The following is a 16609-nucleotide window of genomic DNA, read 5'->3' as shown; positions in this document are numbered from 1 at the left end:
GCTGCAGATTGTACAACCATAGAGCGTACTTCCAGAGCGGCATCAATCCTCCGTGCTTTGAAAAAAAAACCCAAGCGGCGGACGGCGCCAGCAGCGCAGATGCCCTTCGCGCGAGCGGGGAGAGGAAAAGCAAACTGTTGAACGTGGTCTATGAGTATAAATTCATTTAAAAGTCTCTTCATTCTTTCTGTCAACTTCCCTCTCCAGCCATGCAGAGCCCCATTCACTCACCTAGGGGCATTCTGAAGGCACCGAGCCGCGGGAGGTGGAGGGCGGCAAACAGGTGCTCGCGTTGCTTGGTGCCTTCCAGGTACTGCTAGGTCGGTCAGCGGCGCTGTACCCGGCTGGAAAGGGGGGTTGCCGGGCGGTTGCTCATAAGCTTGGTCACCTCATGGCTGCTGCGTTGCTGCCCAAGGCCATATTTCGTGGGTCAAAAAAATATAAGCCCCTGGGGTATTTTCGGGGAAACACGGTATCCCAAGGAACAGAAATAGCATTTTAAAAAGTCTTTTGAAAATCTCAAAGTTCCTTGTATCTGGTGGGTGTTATCCTTTATCTAAAAGGGTTCGAACTTTGAAAGATTTTTTTTCACTATTAAAGTTCATAACATGTCCTATTTATAGGAAACATTTGGACTGTATTTTTGTTTGATCCTGTTGATAGGACAAGGAAAGGATTATATCATATCATTGCAGTTGTAATTGGATTTGGAACAATAATTGTTATAGACAAATCATACTATTTACAGTCGCGCGGGGGTGGGGGGGCGCGAAATGTTTTCTTCTTCCTAGGGGGGGCATGACAGAAAATAATTGAGAAGCACTGCTTTGAGTGCAAATGAAGCCTTTGGGTTGCTAATGAATGCTTCAAACTGCTAGTGCTAGGTTAAATGAAATAACCTAATTTCCTGGGTTCACCCAACACGAAATCCAAAACCAGCCAAAGACACTGTGTAAAGTTATCATCCAGCCCTCTCCCAGAAAAATAAAATATCCTAGGAAATATTGAAAAGGCAGAATATTATATTTCCCTGTGATGAAAGAAATGTCCTTCTGGGTTTGGCTCCAAGTGGGGAAAAAGACACTGGAGACATGGAGGCTGCTTGGAAAGATGGTTTTAATGGTGGACAGGACCACATGGCCTGAGTCCTGAACAGAAAAGGTGATCACATGCTTCAAGGTTGGTGGAGAAGAAGAGAAGGGCCGATGGAGGGGCTTGCTAGGCTTTTTATAACCTGTTCAGTCCCACCTCTGTTTCCTGTTCCTGTGTAAGAAATGTATTGATTGGTTGTCAGACTCACATGGGCCCATGCAGGGGCAACTCTCTAGGCTGAGTCCAGGTTTGGTTGAATTATCAAGAGTTCTCAGATGCCATGTGGTCAGTTGAGTAAAGGCTTATATTATCATGCCTTCATTCCCATCCCCCTGGAGCTGAAGGGGAGAACTCTTTATTATGTAAAGGGACTGGCTTGGCCTTCTTAATGACCCATTGACAAAGGAGGTGGAGGCGGGAAGCCACAGAGAGCTATTCTCAATTTAAAACATATTTCTTCCTTCTCACATCCAGGGAAATATAATATTCTGCCTTTTTAATATTTCCTAGGATATTTCATTTTTCTGGAAGAGGGCTGGGTGATAACTTCCTACACCTGGATGTGAAAAGGAATAGAGAATAGCTCCCTGTAGCTTCCTGCCTCCACCCACTTTGTCAATGACCCATTAAACCCTGAGCTAGTCCACTTTACATACAGTAATAAAGAGTTCTCCCCTCCAGCTCCAGAGTGATGGGATGAAGGCATGATAATAATGGCCCTTTACCCAACTCCCCACATGGCATCTGAGAACTCAACCAAACCTGGATTCAAGATGCAGCCTAGAGAGTTGTCCCTGCATGGCTCCATGGGAATCTGACAACCAATCAGAAGACAAGTTCAAGATCAAAGGCCAGAGAGGGCATAAAACCAGGGACTCAGCATCTCAGTCCTGCCTTCTTTTCTTCTCCCCAACTTTGAAGCAAGTGATCACCTTTTCTGTTCAGGACTCAAGCCCTGTGTTCCTGTCCACCATTAAACCATCTTTCCAAGCAGCCTCCATGTCTCCAGTGTCCTTTTCCCCACTTGGAGCCGAACCCAGAAGGATATTTCTTCCAACAACACTGAAGCCTGGAAGGGGTACGGAGGCTTTGAGAACACACACCCCCCCCCCCATTCTCAAAAGCTTTCGTGAAGGAACACAGATGCACGGAAACCACGATGTACCTGACCTGTAATCAGTTAGTAACCGAAGCTGCAATGTTTGCTATATATAAAACTACTGAAGAGCCAGTAACCAAAAGCACCGCCTGGCAACAGAGCGAGTCTTGCCATTTTCAACTAAAAGAGCGGGCAAAGGGCCGTAGTGCGTCCCCGCCTCTCTCCAGGGAGGAAGGCGGAGCCAGTTGACTGAAGCCCGCAGCTGAAGGCAGGGCGGCGGAGCCCGGGAAGCAGCAGGGGAAAAAAAAAAGAGGGGTAGCGTTCTGGTTCAGCGGTAGCAACCGGCACCAACATGTCTCACGCTTCTCCGCGCTCGAAACCGTCCAACCCGAACAACCCCCGAGTCTTTTTCGATGTGGACGTTGGGGGTGAACGAGGTGCGGGTGGCTGGAGAGGAGGCGGGGGAGGGGTGGCCACGCGCGTCCGGAGGTTGGCAGGTGGGGCTGGCAGCGCGGGTGGTCGTGCCGCATCGGAGTCTCGGGCAGGAGGAATGCCTTTTGCGCATTTGGGCGAAGTGCGGCTGGCCGAGGTGCGCGTGGTGCCTCTTGAGGAAATAGCGATAACGAGGAAGGCCTTTCCGACGGGACGGGCTCCGAGTAGAGGCCGGAGGAGCGGGGTGTGTGTGTGTGTGTGTTTGTGTATGTGCGCTGCTGTCCGGTGTTGTGCGCCGGAGGAGAAGTTGAATGGCTCCAGCGCCCCGGCATTTTCTTTTGTGATGCGTCCCAAGCCTCGCGCTCCGTTGCCGCGACACGGGCCTTCCAGAAGTCTCTCTCAGCCCTCGGAACTCAAACGCTGGAGGCCGCTGTGTTCCTGGTGGTCGAAGCTTTGGATGAGGGGGTTCAACTAAGGCTGCGGAGGGTTTCCCCTTCTCCCATTGCAAAAGTCCCTTTGCACAACTAGGGGCGACGTGAGGGCGCGCTCTCGTCACCCCTGAAACCTGAAGTCGTGCGGCCCGATAAACCTTTCACATTTGAGTTCCCGCTGTATATAAACTGGCTTTGATAGCCTTAAAAAAAGGAATGCGCTGTGATTTTATGCTTTGTGGCCCGAAGGTTAATGCTCTGCAGAACTATTGTAAAATATGTCTTCCATTCAATCAGTAAATAAAAGATCAGTAAATCAAAGATCAATCTCATTTGGAAGTACCATAAATCCCACTGAAGTCAGATACTGTAGATTTATATTCTCTTAGGTTAACATATCAGTCCCAACGATTCTGATTTTTGAGCAAATTCATATTGAAATACAACTGTCATAAAACATAAGCTCCTTCACCGCCCTCCACATTTGTTTCGTTAAGCCAAACTTTAGAAGACAGCTAGAAATAAAATTTTGATTATTTTACTACTTTATATAGAAATCCATAATACTCACTGTCTCCTTGCGTTAAAAAATATTTCCAAATAAGTCTTTGAAATTTCTATCATTAAAGTATATCACAACATTGATAGGTACAACAATAAAATTTCATAATATGGAATATACTAATTTTATACATCAGGGCTGCATGAAACCCTACATACTACAGTCATCAAGAATACTGTTTTAATAACTGAGTATTTTAAAATTAATAATAATAATAATAATAATAATAGGACTCGGGGCGGCGTACAACAAAACATTCGAAATAAATATGCAGACAAAACAAACATATAACAAGGTAGACTAAAACATACATACATATATATATATAAGGAGGATAATTAATATTAGTATTACCTGCCTCTCAGATGTACTTATTAAAATGAGAATCTAAATATTGTTTTAAAAAACTGTACAGGTATTCCTTGACTTACAACCACAATTAGGACCAGAATTTCTGTTGTTGAATGAGTTGCACCCAATTTTATCAGCTTTTTTTGCGACAGTTAACAAATCACTGCAGTTGTTACATACATCATGCAGTTGTCAAATGAATCTGGCTTCGCCCATTGATTGCTTGTCGGAAACTGGTTGGGAAAAGAGAAAATGGTGATCACATAACCCCAGAGGATTGTAAACATAGTTAATTTCCAAGGATCCAAATTTTGATCACATGACTGCGGGAATGCTATTACAATCCTAAGTGCAAGAACCAGTTATATGTTACTTTTTTCTGTGCCATTGTAACTGAAGGTTTGCTAAACACATGGTTATAAGACGAAGAGTGTCTAATATTTGGTGCTGGTCAGGTTTTTATCCATAATGGTAATATACGTTATCAAAGGTAGATTGTGGTTATTACTGACAACTAGTGGCAACTGAATGGATTTTAGATGATGTGTATCTGAATGTAGGTAAAACTAGAGTTATAGTCTCACATATACTGAAAAGCTGCATTGCTTGATCTGGAATAATAATTAAATATTTGATTGGCAGGTGGAACATCAGAGTTCAAGAACTCTTTATACATTTAAAGTTGTATTAATACTGGCAGAATTCAGTGATGAATTGAGTCCTAGATTTATTGAAAGAATAGTGGGATACCCATTGCTAAAATAAATACAGCTACAGATTTCTCTCATTCCAGTTGGTCGAATGGTATTAGAACTGTTTGCAGATATTGTACCTAAAACTGCAGAGAACTTCCGTGCATTGTGTACTGGAGAAAAAGGTATTGGGCCTACAACTGGAAAGCCTCTTCATTATAAAGAATGTCCTTTCCATAGAAGTAAGTACTTATTCTTGTATGAGTGAATGAAACATTACTACAGTCAAAGTATTCAAGAATAAATATGATAAAAACAAAACAGCATACATTTCATGAGAAACAAGCCCTTCATCAATTAGTTTCTTTCTACATCTAACTACAGCCAAAAATTTGGCTAGTACCATTGTACCTTGATTTTAGAGTCTTGTATTGTTAGAATTTGGGATAGCCGAAGCACTGGTATTGATGTCTTATTTTAGTTTAAAAGAAAGCCGATGGCATACACTTTAAGATTTAAAGAAAACAATAGAGAAATGACAGTTCCTTGTTTGTATCCATTAAAACATTGAGCTACATATAACTGTGTTCCTGGTGTTATAATGCTGCAGAGCATATTTTTGGTTTGGGAGTCCCATAACACTTGAGTGTTTAGGTAGAGATGAAAGGAACTAATTGGAAATTAGACAAAAATAGAATTAGGTGCCTTTGTATAAACAAGAGCTTACTACAATTGATATAATTCACCCTCAAAACAAAATTTCTGGAGCATGAGTATTTTGTTCTGATCTTGCAATAGCTTATTTCAGAGTTGTTCCCTATGATCAGAACACTAAAAATACTGTTTGAAATGCAGTGTATTTTGTTCTTCTCAGTTTTGTTTCATGCTTAGAACGTTTTCATACCTCTTATCAATTTAGTTTGCTAAAATGCTGATTTGCAGAGAGAGATAAAAAAAACAGCCAGTGATGGAAAAAAGACAATTGATTTTAGATAATTGAGACCTGTTTCAGCTTTTTCACTTTGGTTCAATTGTAGTTATCAAGGAATTTATGATCCAGGGTGGAGATTTTTCAAACCAGAATGGAACAGGTGGAGAAAGTATATATGGAGAAAAGTTTGAAGATGAAAATTTTCATTATAAGGTAATAGGTTTTATAATTTAAATTCCCAGTGGTCACAATTCTGCTAATGAATTCTGGATCTGAAGGAAAACCAAGCACTATATTTAAAGCCCTTCAAAAAGGTAGAATCAGGGAGAAGCAGAGCTCCTCATACCTTCCAAAGTTTTTGTTCTTTTTTCCAAATCTGCTTTAAGAAGATTTTTATTAAAATAAAGGGAAGAAATAATTAAATAAATTCATTTACACTACACTCTGTTTTTCTTTGGAGCAGATTTGGGGATCACAACTTTCCTTTCATGATCTGCTTAAATGTCACCTTTCATGTAGGATAATGGGATTTCTGAGAAGGAATCACTTGAGTGCTAACACTTATTCTGCAGTAAGAAAATCCAAAGTATAAATGCTTTTAGTTTTTTCAACATACAGCGTTTACATTGTATTTATGTGTATGTATGTATGTATGTATGTATGTATGTATGTATGTATGTATGTATGTATATATATATTCTATAGTGTAAATAGGACAGTTTTTGCTAAAGAAAAAGTTTTAACTATATTAAGTGAGGAGAGTATTTCAATTAATTTTATCTCAAATTCTTACATAAATATTAAGATGAAGATATTTGTCTTTTAAATGTCACAATCTCATGTTCCTACCTTTAACTTTATTAGTTGTATATGTATAAATTTTATATATGTGTATGCAACTTTTTGACTGGGTGAAAGGTTTTCTTAGTTGTGTATTCCAAATATACGATATTGCAAATTAGTAAATTAGATACGATTTTCAATTTACCAATGAATTTTTCTCATAAGAACAATATTGCTGTTTTATTTAGCACGATAAACCAGCTTTGCTCAGCATGGCAAATGCAGGATGCAACACAAATGGTTCACAGTTCTTTATCACAACTGTGCCCACCCCTCACCTTGATGGGAAACATGTGGTCTTTGGGCAAGTGATCAAGGGCATGGGTGTTGTAAAACTTCTAGAAAATGTTGAAGTAAATGGAGAAAAACCTGTCAAGGTAAGCTAAAATTGTTGGGGTATATTTTTCATATTACAAAATTTTAAGATAATTAAAATATGTTATCATTCCTTTTAAAAATATGAATTAAATTATTCAATAATTAAATTTGTTTGCTTTGATGATAATTATCTTTTCTACTTATATATAGAATAATTTTAATAAATATTTGCTGGGTCCCTCCAGATGTTTAATTTCAACCGTAGTATATGGAACAAGTTGGTTAGGGTTGCTGGGATAGGTAGTAAAGCGAGAATTAAAATGTTAATAGCTTTTTCCCTACCCATCTAAGACTAAATAGTCAGGTTGCAGTTTAACTACTAACATTCAAGACAGTTATTATTATTTTTACTTTTCACGTAAAGTTGAAAAAAACTAAGTTCGAGGCTTTGAAAACATTAGGAAAAAATGAGAGGTGTGCTTTCTGAAAAGTGAAACAGGTTGCCATTGAAAAACTTGCATTTTATATATTTCTTCTACAGTTATGCATTATTGCAGAATGTGGAGAGCTAAAAGAAGGGGAAAACTGGGAAATCCCTCCCATGGATTGTTCTGGAGATATTCATGCTGATTTTCCTGAAGATTCTGACATAGATTTGAAGGACGTAAGTGTTTCATTTATTTCCTATATTAATATTAAAGAAGCTTTAGTAAAAGTTCACTTTAAATTATATTATTGATCTTTTTAAAGTAGAAAACATGTAACACAAATTTTTCCTTGTCTTGTTTTCTATCTTGACATTCTGCAGCTTCCAAAGCTTTTGTAGCTAAATGGAGTATTATATTTATACCTCTGACATGTCGCTTCATTGCAACTCTTAACACTATATTCCAGAGCGTGTGGGAAACTGCTTCCAAGCTGTTTTTCTCCCAGAATTCTTTATGAAGCAAAATAAAGTGATATGCTACTATGCTCTCAGTGCATTTGCTTCTTTTTTGTAGGTTGACAAGATTGTGACTGTAGCTGAAGATGTAAAAAATATAGGCAATTCTTTCTTCAAATCACAAAATTGGGCAATGGCAGTCAAGAAATATAGCAAGTCTTTGAGGTAAAATTATTTACTGTCCTTAAAAATATACTCTGCCAAGGGCTTTCAGGTCTGAACTGCAAATATCTGATGACTACTGATAGGTAGCAAAGAAATATAAAAAAATTAAATTATTTGGTGCCATCTAGTGATTATCCAGATTTTTGCAGTCTAGATTTGGTAGCCCTAGGTCCGTGATGACGAACCTATGGCACGCATGCCACAGGTGGCACGCGGACCCATTTGTCAAGGCACACGTGGCTTTGCCCTGTCAGTTCCAGTGCGCATGTGTGCGCTGGCCAGCTGACTTCAGCTTTCGTTTTCGGCCATTTTTTTGCCCTTAACTGCTGCTTCTAGCTCGGGGAGAGCAGATCGGCTGAGTCCGGCTCTCTCTCTCCTTCCTTGGATGGATCTGGTGGGATGATCAGGCTTTCTTGCTGGGCTTGAGGAGGGGGGAGGCGGAACTGTTGCCCCAGCCACCTCTGGGTGCGGAGAGACGATGCAGCAGGGCAGGAAAGAATCCGGTCTTGCCAGAGACCAGAGAGCCTACATGGGGAAAGAGGCAGGCTGATTTGAGCGCAGGCAGGCAGTTTGCCGGCATGTCCTTTGCTTGTTGGGGGTACTCCCATTCGCCCTTAGTGACGGGGAATGCTTTGTCATGCAGGCGAAGACTGGGCCCCCTCTGCAACACGCAGGGGGCTCCCCACAGCCTCAGCTCATACATGAGTCAGCTGCCCTGAGCTGGCGGAGGTGGTGGGTGCGGATCGGCGTGCGCTAACCTTCTCCCCATTACCATCCCACCTGCCCGGCTTGCTCCCCACCCCGTTGGCTCCCGAGCTAGGAGGCAGAATGTCCTCCTCCATGGGAGAAAGGCACAGAAAGGGTGTGTGGTAGGGAAGCAGGTTCCCGGAGGTGTGTGTGAGAAATATCGGACTAGTGGGAGGGGGGGAATGTTTCCCCTGTTTGCTGCAGGTACAGCACTGGGCTGAAGCACCCCACTGGGCATTTGGAGCTTCCCTGAAATCTCCCTCCGTGGACTTGAGGGGAAAACCCCCTTTTTTCCCCCTTCTCAAATTGCGGGAGAGCAGCACCTCTCAACAAGTTGCCCAGCTAGCTAGACAGACTAATCCACCAATGAACCCTCATCATAGCCTCGGCCCAGCAGGCGGATGGGCAAACAGGCGCTCTCTCTCTCTCTCCCTGGCTCGCTTGGACTGCATGGATTTCTTCACTCAAGCGCCACGGTGACCCACTCACCGGCCGGGCACGAAGCGCTGGCCGTAGAAGCGAGAAGCCAAGCTTGGAGAGCTAATCGGAGGTGATGCACACTCTCCCTCCCTCTCTCATCAGGCCCACCGTGATTTGAGAAGGGGGAAAAGAGGGGAGGCTTTTCCCCCTCAAGTCCATGGAGGGAGCAGCGCTGGGCTGAAGCGTGGGGAGCTTTGCTTTGTTTTCTTCCTCTTCCTTCTCTACAATCTGTTCAAAGGATTCAGTTTCTAGTGCAGCCGTTGCTCTCAAGTTACCTTGAAAAGAACTCAATATTTTCCCCCTCAGAGTCAAACACTCTGTTCAGAGCGCCTTCAACGCCCGACTCCTTTTTAAAATTCCTATGAACAGCAGTACATACGTTTATTCAATTGTATCTTTTTAATCGTCCTCTGCTTTGAGCTTGAAAGGAGAGGCTGGGCTGAAATCTGCAAAACACTCTTGAAGTTTTGCCATGACTTTTTGCAAAACTGTCAAGAGTTATTATCCCCATGTCAGTGAAAATGAAAAGCAAAGCTCCCCACGCCTCAGCCCGGGGCTGCTCCCTCTGTGGACTTGAGGGGGGGAAAGCCCCCCCTTTCCCCCTTCTCAAATCACGGCCTGCCTGGTGAGAGAGAGAGAGGGAGGAAGGGAGGGAGAGGGGCCTAGGCTACAATTAGGATTCATTGGTGGATTAGTCTCCCCAGCTAGCCGGCGAGCTCGGCAACTTGTTGAGATGTGCCGTTCTCCCGCAATTTGAGAAGGGGGAAAAAGGGGGGCTTTCCCTTCAAGTCCACAGAGGGAGATTTCAGGGAAGCTCCATCTCCCTCAGAATGAAAATGCCCGGCGAGGCACTTCAGCCCAGCGCTGCTCCTATGGCAAACAGGGGACCCCCCCCCCCCGCTTGTCCGATCTCTCTTTCACACACATACACACCCGCCCCGGGAACCTGTTTCCCCACCGCACACCCTTTCTGTGCTGGTGGAAGGCGCTGGACATTGGGGGCATTGCACTTGCAACCGGCCGCCAGCCACCAGAGAGACCACTGGTGTTGCCAGGTGTTGAGCTTGGCTCAGCGTTGTGTGTGTGTGTGTCATGAAGCTTAAGGCCAGGACCGCGCGAGCATGGCCGCCCCACCAAGAGTATCGTTTGCCTCTGTTGCCTCTGAAGGCAGCGGGGAGCAGCAGGCGCTGCGGGTGCAAGTGGAAGGCGCTGGAAGCCTCCGGCGGGCCTTGTGGGGGAGTCAGGAAGGCCATTTTTGCCCTCCCCAGGTTCCTAGAAAGCCTCTGGAGCCTGGAGAAGGCAGAAAATGAGATCACGGACTCAAAAGAGGGTGGGTTTTGCATGCGCATGCGTGAGTGGAGTTGCATGCGAATGCGCATGGGGTCGCGTGCATAGGTTTATGGATGTGGCACGCCCACCCACGAGACCCCCCTGCGCTCCCCCTGCTTTTGGCACACGATGCCAAAAAGGTTCGCCATCACTGCCCTAGGTTAATTTGCCATGTACACACATTTTTTTAATTAGAAAGTGACATTGTGAATAGACAAAGTAGCCCTTTTCCCATTTTTAATAGATTGATGGATAGCATATGGCCCTCATAATCCCTGAAATAATGCCATTAAAAAATCAGTAATTTCTGCAAAAATGTGAGAAGAGAGTGTGGGAAAGGTTTAAAAGAGGTAAAAAAATCAAAGGAAATTTTCCCCAAATCCAGTCTCCGTTTACTTGTAAAATTTTTACTGCACTTGCTTTGCACATTGAAATATTTGATCACTAGATTTTTTTTAAAAATCATTTTATTTCAAGGTTCTCTTATTTATGTAACTTATGTGAATTATATTCAATAAAAGGGGGGGGAAAGACAACTAGTTTAATCGAGACTAAATTGTTTACATTGAGGTCCTATTTAAATCATCTTAAGGATTTGCTTTAATATTTAGTGAAACTTGACTTAATCAGGTCATGCCCAAACTCTAATGGTAATTGGTTAATATGCATACTACTGTTTCATCCACATGTAGCATGGCTTCTTAATCAGAATAATCAGAATTGATACTTTTCCTCTGGTAAAAAGTCTTATCTAGACTACCAACCATTCCCAGTTAATACTAGCTCATGTTTAAAGTTACTGATTTCAAATGCCATTCTGTCCTATGCTAACTATGCTTTAATTACAGGATGTGGGCTAAAATAACACTGCATATATTTACTAGCTGAATGGCACAGGATATTGTGCAAGCACATTGTTTAATATACACAGGTAGTCTTCAACGTACAACCAAAATTGAGTCCAAAATTTATGTTGCTAAGCAAAACATTTGTTAATGGTTTCCTTAGCAACAGAAAGCAATTTGTTCTTGCTCCATTTTGCCACAGTTGTTAAGAAAATCACTAAAGTTGTTATTAATACAGTTCTAGCTTGCCCATTGATTTTGTTTGCCAGAAGGTCTCAAAAGGGTGGTCACATGACCCCAGGACACTGCAACCATCATAAATAAGTTGCAAAGTGTCTGAATTGTGATCATGTGAATGCTGCAATGTTTGTAATTTTGAAAAGTCATGTCACTTTTCAGTGCTGTTGTCTAACTTCGGTCACTAAATGAATTGTAAGTCAAGTACTATCTGTAGTTATTAAATCTGGTTTAATTTGCAAATTATTGATTCAGTATTGCTAGTTGATAAATTAGTTATACAGGGAGTCTTTTTAGCTACACTATATCCTGACAAAATGGTCACAAGAGGACACTGTAAAGATTGCTATTTAATTTAGATAAAATTGACTCATAAAGCAGTGCCAGCGTTAATCTCACTGTCATGTGTTATTGTCAGGTGCAGAAATTTAAAAGTAAGTGTATGTGTTGGTCAGAAAATGCATATATTCTTTTTTTTAACTACCATTTTTTACTGTTGTATGTGTGAATGGTCACATCCAAGGTAGTTGCTAAATGAGGACTACTGTGCTGTAAAATTCCCATCTTATTTTATACAGGTACATTGACGCTTCAAAAGCTGTGGCAGAGGAACAAAGTGCAAAGCTGAATTCTGTAGCATTAACATGTTATCTTAATACTGCTGCATGTAAACTGAAATTATTGGAATGGCAGGATGCAATTGAAAACTGTGCTAAGGTAAATATTTTTCCATAAGGTACCATATTTTTCGGAGTATAATAAGACTCACCAAGGTTTTGAAGAGGCAAATTTAAAAAAAAAGTAGGTAGGTAGATAGAGGGATAGAGAGGGAAAGAAAGAGAGAGAAATTCAGTAGGTAAGTAGGGAGAGAGACAGAAAGAGAGAATAGGTAGATAGAAGGAGAGAGACAGAAATACAGTAGGCAAGTAGGGGGAGAGAGAGAGAGAGAGAGAGAGAGAGAATAGGTAGATAGGGGGAGAGAGAGAGACAAATACAGTAGGTAGGTAGAGAGAGTAGGTAAGTAGGTAGATGTTTCTAGGTGTATTTATCCATGTGCTGGAGAAGGAAATCACTGACAATCTGCAGCACCTAAGACTTTGGTTCTGCTGGCACAGCACTTGATCAATGTAATTCTCATCAATCAGTTAAAGAGCTTTCCAAAAGGGGGGAAAAAGTTTTTGCAGTCTGCAAACCTCCCCCAAACTGTTTTTTTCAAAAAAACAAAAAGAGAGGCATAAATAGCCTTGGGGGGGCTTGCAGAGTGCTCCGTGGGGGGAGGGGCAAAATGAGCAAAAAATGGCCCGTTTTTTTTGCTCATTTCTGCCCTCCCCAGCCCCCAAGAGCTCTCTGAAAGCCTCCATAAGGCTATGTACAGCCATTTTGGGGGTGGAGAAGGGGGCAGGGCTTCAGGAGGCAAAAAATGCTCTATTCAGTGTATAAGACGCACCCAGACTTTCAGCCTCTTTTGAGGAAAAAAGTCTTACACTACAAAAAATACGGTAAGTTCTGTAGTTTTCCATGAAGCCACAAATCCCTTAAAATAATTTATCAAATTTAGGCACTATCCATCTTGCATCAAGGCTTTTTTATAGTAAAGCAAAGTAAAATCAGTTCAGAACATCCATATCTGTCTCTGCCACCATATAGGAGTCACATCTTTAAATCAGTCCCATCTTTTATTGGTATTATATGACTGTTGCTGCCAAAGGCCAGGAATATATACTCCTTTAAAGGAGCTCCTGGCAGGCGTGTCATATTCATAGTTCCAGTCAATTTTTCCTCTTTGAATCTAAATTGCTGCATACCCCAGTATCTTATTCAAGTATTTGCACCACATATTTAAAAATTGAGATTATAATCTTAGATTTGTCTGTAGTATGTTATTTTTTTTAAAAAAACCCTATGTAAATAATCAAAAGATATTTCCTTAAGCATTCTGTGTGCTATCCCATTCATGTGGTGTATAATCATGTTGCAGTATATATTCTCAGGAATTTATGTATCCAGTGATCAGCGTACGGTGTATGTAACAGGATGAATAGTTAGATAAGCACAGAATACTTATGCAAATATAATAAACCCTTAATTTAGGAAAGTGATAGGGTAGAAAGTTTGTCTCAAAAAGAATATTTATTAAATCCAAATGAAAGTTTACACGTGTGTAATATGTGAATGGGACTTTACACATTTTATACATGGACAAAGTAGCAAATAAGAATTTAAATCTGCACAAAGGCTTACTGTACAGTATACAGATTTGGTGTGTTGCGTCTGAACTCTACTAAACCAGGATCCGTTAAATGTACACTACGACCAGAATAATTAAACCCCGAATGTATTACTTTTAGAAAAGGGAATCTTGTTAATTCCAAATGTCATAACTGCAGATATATGCAATTGTCATTTTTATAGTTTTGTAATTTATGTCTGTTTATATAAGTTTACACAGTTATTAGAATAACATCAATTATGTAATTACACCAATGATGTAAATTGCTGTTTCAGAAACAGTGGACTTGGGGGTCTACCATTTAGTCTGTTGTATCCAAGTTTGTTTAATGAGTGTCCAGAAAATCAGGACTTTTAGTATACAGATGGTGGATGTTAGCGATTTAGACTTCTAAGTGCTTCTGATTTCATTTTCCATTAGTTTGAATTGATTGAATCCAATTGACTATGGATTACCATCCAGACTATAGAACTTCTAGAATTTGTTTGCATAAAACACCTAAATCAAGTCTTAATAGCTAGAAATGGATTTTATTGGCAAAAAAATATTATAACTAATATTCTCACTTAATAGGCTCTGGCCATAGATTCCACAAATACTAAAGCACTTTATAGAAAAGCCCAAGCTTGGGAAGGAACGAAAGATTACAATAAGGCACTGGTAAGCATAAACACTTTTCTCATTAATATTGCAATAAATATATTTTTAACATTTTTAAAATCACTTTATTACTTTATATGTAACTCAAGGTAGAAAACATACCTGATGCTCTTTCCTACTCCTATTTTTCCCGCAGCAACCCTGTGAAGTAGGTTGAGCAGAGAGCAAAGTGACTGGCGGGATTAAAACTCAGTCTTCCTATTTCTAGACCAACACTTTAACTACCATACCAAATTGGCTCTCCCATTTACATATTGCTTAATTATTTATTTAACTTTACAGGTTGAACTTCATAAGGCTCAAGACATAGCACCTCAGGATAAAGGTAACACTATCAGATTGTCTTCAGTGATGAATTGACCTATTGCTATTGATGACTAAAAACATCTACAATACTTATGACAGTATCACAGTATTGATGTAAGAGGTCAGGGAAAGATTAAGAATGCATATGCTAGACCTGTGATGGCGAACCTATGGCACGCGTGCGACAGGTGGCACAGTGAGCCATTTGTTAGGGCACGCCAGGCATTGCCCTGTCAGCTCCAGCACATGCGTGCGCTGGCCAGATGACTTCGGCCTTCTTTTGAGGCCATTTTTCGCCTTCCTTGAAGCCTCTGGAGCATGAAAACTGGCCCTACGGGCAAACTGGAAATTCAAGAAAACTTCTGGTTTGCTCATAGAGCCGTTTTTCGCCCTCTGGAGGCTTCCCCGAAGGTTCTAAAGGGCCAAAAATGGTCCTATGAGCAAACCGGAAGTCCATTCTTGAACTTCTGGTTTGCCCGTAGGGCTGGTTTGTCACGCTCCAGAGCCTTTGGAGAAGCTCCGGAGGGGGGGGGTTGTTTTCGCCTCCCCAGGCTCCTAGAAAGCCTCTGGAGCCTGGGGAGGGCAAAAAAAGCGCACCAAAAGCAGGGGGGAGCGCTGGTCGTGCGAGCATGTGTAGAGGGAGGAAGCGAGTGCATGCACGCTGGGTCGCGCGCATATCGTTATGAGTGTGGCAGCCCGCGCATGACCCCCTTGCACTCCCCCCGCCTTTGGCACACGAGCCAAAAAAGGTTTGCCATCACTGTGCTAGACTATCCAGAACTCTCTTTGCTAATCTCTGCTTCTATACTGTGACATTTTGAACTGTTTATAAAAAGTGAGTAGATTGTAAATTGTAATGCACCTTGTATGGTTTTGAATCAGCATGGTGTGACACTCTTATCTTTGGTTTAAACCACAATTTATAAACATGTTTTCCTTAGACAAAGGCTGAGGTAATACAATTTTCTGAGCATTTGCATTCTTAATCTATTGCTTATGAAAAAACCCATGTTGTATATACACATTCACAGTGACATTAAATTTGTTCTTATTTTTTTTACATCCTCAGCCATCCGAATGGAAGTACAGAAAGTCAAGCAGAAAATTAAAAGCGAGAAGGAAAAAGAGAGGGCAGCATATGCAAAAATGTTTGCATGAATACAGTTTTTCTCTGTTTACATAGAAAGAGGCAGGATTAATGTGAGTCGTTATGGCAGCATGCTTACATATATCATGTGTTTCAAAACTGTCATACTATTTTATATATGTACAATTCGGATTTTAAAAATAACACTTTAAAAAACCTGTTAAGCTCAGCATAAACACACTTGTGGTTGTATTTTAGCTTAAAATATAAAAAACTACAAAATAAAACATCAGAACGATGCTGCAAAGAGCTTGTACAAGTCCAGTAACATGACTACCATTTTACATGTTCCAGATTGCTTGTCTCCCTTCAATTCTTCTGGTAACTTTCATTATGATTGCAAAGTGTAATTTGTTACAGAAGTTGAAGAAATAAACAAAATTTCTAACTCAAATAGAGAATACTTTTATTACATTTTATTAAAACAAAATGAATTCATACCAGAGTAGTGTTGCTCTATTCGTTAGTCTTGAAAGATGTATTTCCCTTGAAAGTGAGCCATCAAGAGAAATATAATAGTTACAGGTATTATAAATATTCTGTATCCTGGATTACATCCATTATGAGTATGACAATATATAGAACAATCAGAAGAAAATTAGATCAGGATGTATTCGAACTCGTTTCAACCAGGTATTCTCTGAATAGAAAAAAATTCATTCAAATAATGCTTGTCTATTTACTAATTAAGGCACCAACACATTCAGACTGCCGAACACTAATCTTAAAACCCAATGTGTCCAGTTCTTTTCAGTCTGGTTAGCATAAC

The 16609-nt window shown here is 41.0% G+C and overlaps 1 protein-coding gene across 3 annotated transcripts in view; it reads left to right on the top strand.

The window, feature by feature from the left end:
- PPID (peptidylprolyl isomerase D) overlaps positions 1-16609 on the top strand; it is a 161498-nt gene that overhangs the window by 3085 nt on the left and 141804 nt on the right. The window contains exons 1-10 of one of the 3 annotated variants that reach the window (XM_081959658.1): positions 2417-2628; positions 4761-4901; positions 5697-5803; positions 6622-6810; positions 7293-7415; positions 7753-7859; positions 12076-12214; positions 14301-14387; positions 14670-14712; positions 15763-15873. In XM_081959658.1, the coding sequence (XP_081815784.1) occupies positions 2544-2628; positions 4761-4901; positions 5697-5803; positions 6622-6810; positions 7293-7415; positions 7753-7859; positions 12076-12214; positions 14301-14387; positions 14670-14712; positions 15763-15851 (1110 nt within the window). In that variant the 5' untranslated portion in view covers positions 2417-2543 and the 3' untranslated portion in view covers positions 15852-15873. Of the gene's footprint in view, positions 1-2416; positions 2629-4760; positions 4902-5696; positions 5804-6621; positions 6811-7292; positions 7416-7752; positions 7860-12075; positions 12215-14300; positions 14388-14669; positions 14713-15762; positions 16281-16609 lie in introns of those variants that run through there. The other 2 variants (XM_081959657.1, XM_081959659.1) reach the window with 2 other exon arrangements.

Source organism: Natrix helvetica (assembly GCF_964273705.1).
Source record: "Natrix helvetica genome assembly, chromosome: 7".
Lineage (NCBI taxonomy): Eukaryota > Metazoa > Chordata > Lepidosauria > Squamata > Natricidae > Natrix > Natrix helvetica.
Note: the sequence above shows the minus strand (reverse complement) of the source record. Positions and strands in the feature narration are given on the sequence as shown.